This window comes from Aptenodytes forsteri, unplaced genomic scaffold, assembly GCF_000699145.1.
Source record: "Aptenodytes forsteri isolate BGI_AS27 unplaced genomic scaffold, ASM69914v1 Scaffold13, whole genome shotgun sequence".
Lineage (NCBI taxonomy): Eukaryota > Metazoa > Chordata > Aves > Sphenisciformes > Spheniscidae > Aptenodytes > Aptenodytes forsteri.
In genome coordinates this window covers 3147749-3159178 of record NW_008794543.1, presented here as the reverse complement: position 1 = coordinate 3159178, position 11430 = coordinate 3147749, and the positions used below count along the sequence as shown (strand labels likewise).

The 11430-nt window shown below is 38.8% G+C and overlaps 1 protein-coding gene across 1 annotated transcript in view; it reads left to right on the top strand.

Moving 5' to 3' along the window:
* Positions 1-232: 232 nt before the first annotated feature.
* Positions 233-11430, top strand: part of SH3RF1 (SH3 domain containing ring finger 1) — a 91837-nt gene continuing 80639 nt past the window's right edge. The window contains exon 1 of the mRNA XM_009272328.2: positions 233-619. Coding sequence (XP_009270603.1) covers positions 233-619 — 387 coding nt within the window. The remainder of the gene's footprint in view (positions 620-11430) is intronic.

The following is an 11430-nucleotide window of genomic DNA, read 5'->3' as shown; positions in this document are numbered from 1 at the left end:
TATTGAAAATATCTACTGAATTAGTCTAGAGATCTTCTATTTTACTCTTTTTATGAACATCTTCATATAAAATAGTCTTGCTGACTCTTTTTCCAGCTTATTAATGCCTTTTTCCCTCAAAAAATTTCAGAGGACGGTCAGAAGAGGAATGGATGTAACATGATATCCTTGGAGTGCTCAAAACACACAAATTCTGCAAAGATTTGTTTTTTGGTTAAGTAATACAAAGAAAATGGATGAATCAGCTTTGCTGGATCTGTTGGAGTGTCCTGTTTGCTTAGAACGCCTTGATGCTTCTGCAAAAGTCTTGCCTTGCCAGCACACATTCTGTAAACGCTGTCTGCTGGGCATTGTGAGCTCTCGAAATGAGCTTCGATGCCCAGAGTGCAGGACTTTAGTGGACTGCAGTGTTGACGAACTTCCCAGTAATATTTTGCTTGTTAGACTACTGGACGGCATCAAACAGAGGCCTCGAAAACCCGGTGCTGGTGGTGGGACTGGTAGCACAAATGCTTTAAGGGTCCCTATCAATACTGTAGCTAATTGCGGATCAAAGGACCTGCAGAGCTCTCAAGTTGGACAGCAGCAAAGGGTGCAAGCACGGAGCCCCCCAGTTAGGGTAAGTATTATGTGACGGTGGTATTTTGTTGCAATCGTATCTTTTCCTGCACTGTTTCAAAACAGTTGATGGCCTCTGCTTCAGCATAAGGGCAGTCAGATAGTAAATATGGCAAAACAAAGTATTTCTGAGACTTGTTGTAGATTTCTAGCAAAACATACCAGTGTTCTTATCAGTATTGGTTTACTGTTACGTAAATACCAGTAATACTGCTTCCTTATTAAAACTCTCAGTTGTTGAGGTAAGGAGAAGAAAAGCATCTCAATACCTTAACTGTCTTATTAAAAGGAAGTCAAATAGAACAAGATAATTTATGTGGAAAGCTTAAGTAATTGTTAAGGATAAGCATCTTGTGAAGAACACTTGAAATTGTTCTTGGTTTGTCAACTGTAAGATTAGAGATTTTATTTTGGCTCTTCTGCTTTCTGTAATGATTCTTAGTATCAGTAAATTTCCTTTGAGTTAGATACAATGAATGTTAAACGTGAGCAGGGAAGTTACGTTCTTGTTGAAGTCAAAGGTTTTGCTATTGGCTTCTACGGAGCTACATTTTACTTCTCTTCCTTTGAAAAGAAATCTTTGAATTACTGTGGTCTGGTAAGTTTTTTGTACTCTCAGTCCTCAGCCCTTCTTTAACGAGTTTTTCCTCAAAGTATTTTTTCTAAAGTGATTTGGAAAATCTGTGTACTGTGATGGGAAGACATTGCCTTCTGTCTGTACTCCTGTTCCTTCCTAGGATCTATGCAACCTGTAGACTCCGTCGTGCGTTATAATCGAGACTCAATAGCCTCATTTATGATTCCATTCTAGAGCCTGTATTGGGAAATACAGTTTTATGAGATGACTGACCTTGCTCTGTTTTATCTAATGACAAGGCAGAACAGCTTCTCTGAAAGGTCTTGCTGCCCATTTTGTGATGCTTGCGTACTTGGAGTTCTTGTGTTTGAAGTGGAGTTTCTGAACGGTTTAGGTGGTTTCCTTCTTCTGAAGTTTATTTTATTTTTAAGAAATGTCTTAAAGAGTTCCAAGGAGAGGGCTTAAATGTGTATTTGGCAGGACTAGTCTTTATTTTAAAGTATAGCTGAATGATTTAGTTTACTTGCCCAATGAAGGAAGCCTTACACTGATTTGTCCTCAGTTATACTTACATGATTGGAATCTTTCTAAAACATCTTAGATACACCTCTTAAGTTTGCGTGAGGATTTAAAATACAAGTGTTCTCCCATTAGATTGTATTGTTTTCTCTGCTTGGTAGAGACTCTTATTAGGTTCTTTACTTTAGAATGTAAAAATAATAATAATCATGCCACTTCCTGTTAATGAGTTTTGTTCAGTATGTAGATTAATTGGTAAGGGAGGAGAAAAGATGTGTGGGGTTTTCTTGTTTGTGGGTTGGTTTTGGGTTTTGTTGGGTTTTTTTTTTTTTCCCTTTCAGAAGGTAAACATTAAAGTACTGCAAAGAAGCTTCAGCGGTATCAAAACCAGTCTGGTCTTCTCCAGAACCTTAAGGTGTTTACCACGATACCTTGCATTTGCAAAAGCTCTTCAACTTAAAACAAAGCAAAATACCCATATAACTTGTTTATATATTTTTATGTCGACTTTTGTAAGTAACTGTGTATTTTTAGAGACTGCTTGTCCTCCAAAAAGGCTTCCGGTGCACCAGTGAACTGCATACGTGAATGGCTGCGCTTCAGAGTTTCTCAAAGCCTTATTAGAAAAAATAACTTGATTATGGAATATTCTCTCTCTTTTTTTTTATGTTCTATAATATCCTGTTGTGCAACATTTGCATTTCCAGATGTTGCGCAGAGTAGAAAGTGATAACATATGGAACGTTGCTTCAATTTATTAGTTATGCTGTACCATGCGCCATTAAAATTGTGACTATGTGCATTCCTCATGCAGTTAACTGATACTCAGTGTATATTAGTGATAGATTTCAACATTTTACAGTAGGTCTGAATACATCTTTGTTTCTGGGGTTTCACAGGCATTCTTGTGTCTTCTTTCCTTTGGGAGACAGGGAAAGATAATCTTCTCATCTTCTGTCCACTTTGTCCAGAGCCTTTTTTACTAGGAAGGCAGTACTTTTAAGAACACGAGCCGACTCGGAGGCATAAGAAGGGGAAAATAAGAAGAACTTTTCCTTTTTCTGTATGAAAAGTGTTTTTAAAAAAAAAAGTCCAGAAAGCAAAATGCCATTTTAGTGGACAGTGTTGAATTGAATGCCCTGTTTGTTTTGCTAACTATAAGGTAAAGATGGTTGCAAATACAGTTCCTCTCTGGGATTTGGAGAGGAAAATCTGTTTCTAGATGACTGGCAGAGTCAGATTTCCTAAACGAATTTTGCTGAAGGGGAACTAGTAAATGAAAGTTGCTGTTACGTTAAATGAAGTGAACGTGGATGAAGGCTGTCAAGTCATAAACATTTTGCTTATACCCTGAAGTAATACAAAGCTCATAAATGCCCTTTCAGAGGATGCCATAATTTTTAGGAAAGGTTAATACAGCATGTACTGCAGCGTGATTTCCTGAACTGTATCAATGACTATGGAGCTGCCAGCCTTGTTATTGCACAGTACTATGTATATTGCATTCTCTGTATGTATGTGGTGACACATGGCAATAAACAAACAAATGGTTCCTTGAGTCTTAAAACTAATGAAGCTGGGTGGGTGGTGGGGAATAACAAATCTTGTGCCTTTTATCTCCCCCACTGCAATAACCCTGTTTCTTTCTGTAACCTCTATAATCTTTCACCGCTGTAACAACTGCAATTTCTCCCTGCAAGTTCTTAACCTCTTTCTATTCCCTGCTATTTTGATGCATCAGGCCTTGTGTGCCTTTCCCCGGGTACCGGCTGGACAAAAGCAGCATACTGCTATAGCTGATGGAAAACTGTTTGCTGACTGCCCAGCTCTTCTGTTCTTAGCAGCCAGCTTGCCTGGGAGAACAAATAATAGTTACACTCATGCTGCAGCTCCCTCTCTGGTATGGATGCTAATTTAATGTGGGTTTTTTGGTGTTTTGTTTTGTTTTTTTAAGTGAAAACCTTCAGCTAGGTTGACAGCTTGGAAGAGCTTTAAGAACGCAGTGTGCTGTCAAATCTGCTTGGGACTGGTCATCAGGAGCAAGTTACTGAGGGCTGTTGAGGGACTGCATGATCACGAGCCTTCTTTCCTTCAAAAGAGCATATGAAAATTTTAGGGTACTTACTTCCAAATTTATGCTCATGTTATTCATCTTGTCATTTTCACAAAGTATGTCAAACAGGTATTATCTTGAGTTTCTTATGGTAGTTTTACAAGGGTATTCTTATTGCAGGAGTTTTCAACAGAGCTGTATGCATAAGCTGATAGATGTTGGAGAGCTGTTCTAATTTCTCTACTAGAGGATAGATTTAGATTTTAGATTTTAACTTTTCCCTTGAATTTGTATGTGCCTAAGGCATATCAGTTCTGCTGCTAGTTTCTTTATAGTCCAAGTTTCTGAAGTTAGGGCTGTGTTCTCAGCAGAACCTAGAGCAGAGTTGTCTACATAGTCTGAAACCTCATCACTGAAAATATTTTTTAATATTTTCAGCTGTTCTCTGGACCAAGTGTAGGCAGGAAGAGATAAGTGAAGGATTCAAATGATCTCCCTTTTCAAAAGAAAAGCATGAATAGCTCAAAAGTTGGCCATGCCTAATAGAGTTGGTGCTTATGCTGAATAAATATTGATGGTGTAATTTGAGTATATTATACTATATGTCAGTGGGAAATCTTACTGAGAAATGTTACAGTGCAGACAATGGGAAAGTCCTAAAGCTTTTCCCCTTTTTCTTGTTTTTATTCTGGAAAGCTGATAGAGACCTCTGGTGATATCGCTTGTGGTGAAGTCTTCTTGAAATGAGAGGGTAAAGGAACATAACAGGCTATTAGAAGATGCTCATTTAGGTGTTAAAGGGGGCTTTCTAACTGCATCAATAAATTCTTGCTCTGTGCATTCCTATAATTTTATTTTTCTGTTGAGAACCACTAATGTCTGAGATGTTTGCGATAAGTTCTTTTAAACTGAGGAGGAAAGAAAAACCCACAAACAGGAGGTTGTTCTGTGAGTTTCTGCTGATGTTCAGCTGTGTTGCATTGTAGTGTAAGCCCACACGTCCATTCTCATGCTTGTGTAACACAGGAAAGCAACAGTAAAATTTTAAATTCCCACATCCATACTGCCACAGCAGCGGTCATTTGTGATCCAGTAGGCTTGCCTGGGAACTGCTGAAGCAATGTTAATGCCAAAAAGGAAAATAAATGGAGCGAGGTTCTCTTGCCCCAGCCATGGTGTTTGAACTCTGCACACAACTTGGGGCAGTAAGGACAATGGGCCACCTTCCAGTCTGTGAGGACTTAAGCAGGTCAGGCTTCTCTGGCTGTTGGACTCAATGCATGATGTTAGCAATCGGTTTTCTTTTATCGTAACCACCCTGGAGAAGAGAGCTCAGGGTGGCAGCTCACACAGTTTGACTATTTAGCAGGATTCAGAAACCTGATAGGAGCTGAAATAAGTGCTGCTGTTGTAGCCACGGCACTCACTGGCCTACTGAGATCCTGGCTGAACTTAGTTGTCAAAGGAAACTTCTTAGATTAGAAAACTTCTAATGATTAGAAAACAACAACGGGACTGAAAATGTGCATTCATCGATCAATAACTTTATTAAAAGATTGAAAATAAATATGGGGATTGCCAAGCATAGAAGCAGGTGTAGATTGGAACAGATGTTTAAATTGTCTCTGAACAAGAGTTAGCAGAATAAAACAGTACACAGAAATGTCATATCAGTAAACATCTGCTGGTCAGGTACTCTTAGAAGAGGCTCACATTGTGATAATAGATCAGATTGTGAAGTTTGGGGGGAAAAAAGTGGTTGTAGAACTATGCAAGAAACAGTAGCTAATGCAGTTAGTTTCATGGTCGATATTTGTGATGGTAGGCTGGAGAATCGTTACTTGATGATACCTGATTTTGAGGATTGTGTTTGTACAAATTTGTACAAAATCTGCTTTCCCCCTTATTTAAAAAAAAAAGTGTATCTTATTGTTGTCTGTGTAGTTTTAATTATGCATTCCTGCATGTATTCCATCCTATAAAAGTAAGGAGTGTCGAGGTGCAACTTTAACATGTGAAATATCTTAATTTGAGAATGTGGAGATAGGCGCCTATTCATATTCCGGAGTGATCGTTAGAAAACATTTTAGGAAGCCTCTCTAAATCATGTATGCACACTTTTGTTTCCTCTCACGCTTTCTGAAATACCAGATTCTGCTTTTGCATTTACAATTGCTTGTACAATTTTAATTACTTCTCTGTAACACTTTTGTGTCCTATGTTAAGCTAGAGAAAATTTAATGGAGATTATAAATATAAAAGGAAAATAGACTGTCTCTCATTATGTTAATGTGTTTCCTCTTAGAGATAAGTAATTAAGTAAAGAGAGGGAGGATAAGCAAAGGGAAGAATTGTCTCAGTATCCAAAGGCATTGGGCTAGGATTGAGAGCTTCCGGGCTTAGTTCCTGGCTTTGCCACAGACATCCTTTATAACCTTGCAGAGAGTCATTCAAAGCTCTTTGTGCCTCTGTTTCCCATCTGCAGATATGACTGATAGTACTTCCTTTGTTTGACTTGCTATTTAAACTGTATACTCTCTAGGGCAGAGATTGACTTTTTTATTTTGGATGTATCTATAGGGTGTTTTACAATGGGTCCACAGTCTCAGTTGAGGTCAGAAGATACTACTGTTCACTCTTTAAATCGTTGACTTCCACATTACTGGAGAGCTGTTCATAATCCATTTCCTGTACCAAAGATGGTCCAGTGCCTAGTGTTATATTGTTAAAAGGATTTTGTTTTGTTTGGATGTTTAATAGGGAATCACATAAATACCTCAGTGAGGAAAAGCCAGACACTTAAAAAATCTGTGGAAGCTGGTGTTCCATTCTTCAGCTAGAGAAATCTGTATCCGACTGGCACACTGGTGCGTAGATTTGAGCGTGTTTTGAAAAGAATAAAAGGAGAATATCTAATGTAACTAGTGTTGGTAGTACAGAAATATTTCATTCCATACTTTGAACCTTTATAGGAATCTTTAACCTGCCAGCTAACATTAATCTGCTTGACAAAATAGCTGTGAAACTAGTATAATCCCTCTATTTAGAAAATAATTAGGTTTTGAAGTTGATTTATAAACTAAAAAACAAATCCACAGTATTTAAGTGTGATACTTAAATCCCTTTTTATTTTGTTTCCGATACCCTTTTTTGTGTATTGGTGGAAGATACTGTTGTACGATTGCTTTGTTTTCAGGTGGAAGAGGAGGCTGTCTTTATTTCCCTTCATTTTCCAATTTAATATTCCTCCGTTTCTGCAGATTCATTTAAAACTGCCTACCTGAAATAAAATGGTGTCTCTTTTTCTCTACTTTAATTTGGCTGGTGAGTTACAGGTTATTGCTCTAATCAAAAAGCTTTGATCATTCAGAAAATTTAAACTTCTGCACAAAAAGGAAGTCTAAAGCCCTTACTTCTAATGGGCTTGTGAAGGGGAGCAGTTTTTTTTAAAGAAAATAAAAATCTTTTAATTTTTCTCCTATTTCCACAGAAATCAAATACCAATAAAATTGCTTTACATAGGTAGTCCGGGGTCTGGTTAGAAAAGTCAGTCGGTAGTGCTATTGCTGTGTTTCTTTATGCATAGTGTCTGGCTTTCTGCAATGGGTACCTCTTGTTCGGTGGCTTAATAGGCATCCTGTACAGTAGGAAGAGCTGAAGGGGCTGATTGAGATGGGGTCAACTAGAAATCCTTCTCCTCCCCTCTCCTTTACCTGAGTGAAATGGTTTTCACATGGTACTTCCTCTTCTTACCCCTGTGTTTAGTGCATGGATAGGAACTGCGGAGAACAACAAGCCTGAAACTGCAGCTGTGATAATAAAACTGGAAACTTGTTATGTTGAATTGTTTGTCTGTCTTTTGGTGGACTTCCCCTTGTAGTGCATTTGGCCTTCTCCTTATGATATGCTTAACACCTTCCTTGGTCTTTTCTTTGGTTCCACCGTTGTCCTTTATTCAAACATTCTCTTGCTTCTGATCTTAGTGTACTACTTCCAAGAAAAAGGAAACATGTATTTGTCTTCCCTCGTGTGTCCAATCTGTCCTTGACTGTGTCAAACATAGGGAACATAAAATAAGCAATAAGAAAGAAAATGTTCTGTTGAAGTATCTGGACTACAGACACTGTTGTGGTATTTATGACTAAATCTGCTAAATGAATGAAGAGCATAAAGTGTATGTTAATGTTACTGTATTGCTTAGCCTCCTTTGGTTTGAAAGTTTCTTTTTTTTTTTCCTTCTCCTTTAAATCATTGCCTATATGCACATCCTAGTGAGGGCAAGCAGTAATTAAAGCTGAAATATCATCTGGTCAGCCCTGTTCATACATACACCTCATTACTGCATGCGCAAAGGAAAAGTATGCATCTGTTACATCTCAATTCCTGTCAGATGTCTCTTTGTTAGTAGACAGAAAAGCTCATCTCAGAAAATCAGCAGTGAATTTTTGGGTCAGTTGCACTAGATCAGGTTCTTTGCTTTTCTTTTCACATCACCAAGTCAGAATCTTTTCAGAGAGCAGGTTTGTGTTTTGTTTTGTTTTTGACCGAGAACGGCTGCTTTGAGGTGAGCTGGATTAATTTGAGGAAGCGAGTGGCCCTGAGGTGGGAGAATTGCACGTCCAAGTGCTCTTTTCTGCACTTTTTATCTTTCGTGGGTATAGAGGGGGAGATGGCAGCACTGTCCTCTGTTTGGCAGACTAAACAGTGGGGCTGGTCCCAGTTAGAGCCTTGCTTCACTGAGAGTGCTTGAATAACTGCTTTCATTTATTCTCGTCCCATAGATATTGCTGGGGCTGCCATGCAGTTGGGGACTGTCATGGTTTAACCCCAGCCGGCAACTAAGCACCACACAGCCTCTCGCTCACTCCCCCCTGGTGGGATGGGGGAGAGAATCGGAAGAATAAAAGTGAGAAAACTCATGGGTTGAGATAAAGACAGCTTAATAGGTAAAGCAAAAGCCACGCACGCAAGCAAAGCAAAACAAGGCATTCATTCACTCCTTCCCATCGGCAGGCAGGTGTTCAGCCATCTCCAGGAAAGCAGGGCTCCATCATGCGTAACGGTTACTTGGGAAGACAAACGCCATCACTCTGAACGTCCCCCCTTCCTTCTTCTTCCCCCAGCTTTATATGCTGAGCGTGATGTCATACGGTATGAAATATCCCTTTGGTCAGTTGGGGTCAACTGTCCCAGCTGTGTCCCCTCCCACCTTCTTGTGCACCCCCAGCCTACTCGCTGGTGGGGTGGTGTGAGAAGCAGAAAAGGCCTTGACTCTGTGTAAGCACTGCTCAGCAATAACGAAAACATCCCTGTGTTATCAACACTGTTTCCAGCACAAATCCAAAATGTAGCCCCATACTAGCTACTGTGAAGAAAATTAACTCTACCCCAGCCAAAACCAGGACAGGCACGAAGCCCCTAGCTGGTCTTGGTCAGCACGGAGGCAAACAGTTAAGGCTGTTTTCTCTTCTGCATGCTCTTAAACGTCAAGAAATCATTGGGACCCAGGAAGATGCTCTGGAGATAAGGACAATCGCTCCAAAGAGAGAAACTGAGCCCAGTATTTGGAATTCTTTGACATGTGATGCTTATATGCCTATCTTTAAAATGTCACTCAGTGTTTCCTGGATACATACAGGTTTGGATTCTCCAGTTGAGGGGAAAATGAAACATAGAAGTCAAACTCAACTCTTCACGTTTCACTTACAGACACTGTTGCCAAAGTGTCTCAGAATCTGAGCCTGCTAGGTACATGAAAATCAACTGTGGCGCATATGAGCAATCCACCATGGAAATCATTTATCTCTGTACTCTTAGAAGCTTAGGACTGTGGCACTCATTTGATACTTGTGGTGCTCAAGCATGTGATTTGTTATCCTAAGTTAAGTTTTTGTAGCGTAAGAGTATGAACACTTCAGAATTTTAAGTAATTTAATTTCTTGTCTAGGTCTTTGTTCCTGTCTTATTTGGCCCTTGATTAATTCGCCACCACCACCACCTATAGTATAAGCACTTAAACTGTCAAGTATAAAAAAACAGAACCTGCAAGAATGTGTCTGATCTCCTAAAAATGAGAACAGGATTCTCTTGTGCACATGTATGTGCGCTCTCTCTCACACAGTAATTTTGTTTGAAACGGTGCTGATGTGCTCGGCCTTCCACATATAATTTTTAAAATATGGTGTAAATTTGTGGGTTTTTTTTTAATTGAACTAAAAGCTCTGGTCTGGTGCTTAACTGTTCTTTCTCTCTTCCAAGTTGGCTTGATTCTTCAGAGTCGAATATAGATTGTCCGTTTTTATTTTCTGTAAATGTGCAAAGTATAATTTTACGTTTCTAGCTGTATGCTATTAATCATAAATGCATTTTGATTAAAGGTAAGCATTTAAATGTTGCTTAAAAATTAATGAAGATATCATTCTCCTCCTCTCTGAAGTGAAAGAGTGCTGCCAGTGTTGCAAAGAAGATAAGCCAGCCATCAGAGAATGTCCTGTTGGACTTTGTAACACCTGAAGCACTCCTCAGTCTTTACTGTTCTTTTGTTAATAAAACTGATTTTGTTTCATGGCATTAGTGTTGCAGTAAGGTGAGGTAACTCTGCTCTCCTTTTTATAAAGGAAAGATGTGCTTATTACCTCTCTTGACTTCCTTTTTTCAGCACCTAAATTTTCAAAATATACATGTACATTAAAAGCTTTTTAAAGAATTGAAGTACTGTTTTCTCTTGTATGAACGACAATTTTATAAGACAAGCTTTTGAAAAGCTCTGGTTGAAGACAAAAGTACTCCTACCAGACTTTCAAGCTGCTGAACTCAAGAAAAGGAATGTAGTCTTACTTGCACAGAGGAGTGAGAGGATCAATACTGAATAATTTAAAACAAGTCTCTTCAATTATTCTTTATTAGCATGCTATCTTAATTCTTTAGGTTATAGTCTGCATTTTATTTATATTAAAAATAGGGGAAGAATGAGGCACTTCTGACTGATTAAAAAGTGTCAAGATGAAAAGTATTCAGAGATAATCAGATGACGATCTGAGCTGGCATATATAGGGCATAGCTGTTCTAGAAGCTTATTTTAAACAAATCCAGTAAAGATGAATTCAGCGTGCTGTGGTAATGTGCCTCTGAGTAAAGATTAAGCTTTTATTCTGAAGCTGAGAGCTTGCTAAAAGAAAATCAACGTCTCATGGACCTTTACTTGTTCGTGTATGCCAGTGCCATATTATCTCGCATGGTCTTCTTTTTCATGAGCTAGATAAAGATCTGAGAGGAGACTCTTAAATCTTACCCACACTAGCAGAGTTAAGCCATTTTCAAAACCTGTTTAATTTAACACAGTTTTAAATCCACAGCCTTATTAAGTTAACAAGCCTTCAGCCTTGCCACCAGGTTCTGTAATCCTCTTAGATCTTCGGTCTAAGCAGGGCAGGGATAGTCAATAAGTAGATGAATAGATAATCTTTCAGAAGACATACAGGTCTTCCAGAAATAAGTGTTGATATCTACACTGAGTTTTGAAAGGTTGAGAAAGGCTCATCTGAACTTCCATTGAGTATAAGACATGCTACCACAGTACCTACAACTTGAGGAAAAAGTTGAAAGGACTATCACTTTGTTTTGTTTGGGGGGGGGGGGGGAGAAAGGGGTTTTTTTTTTTTCA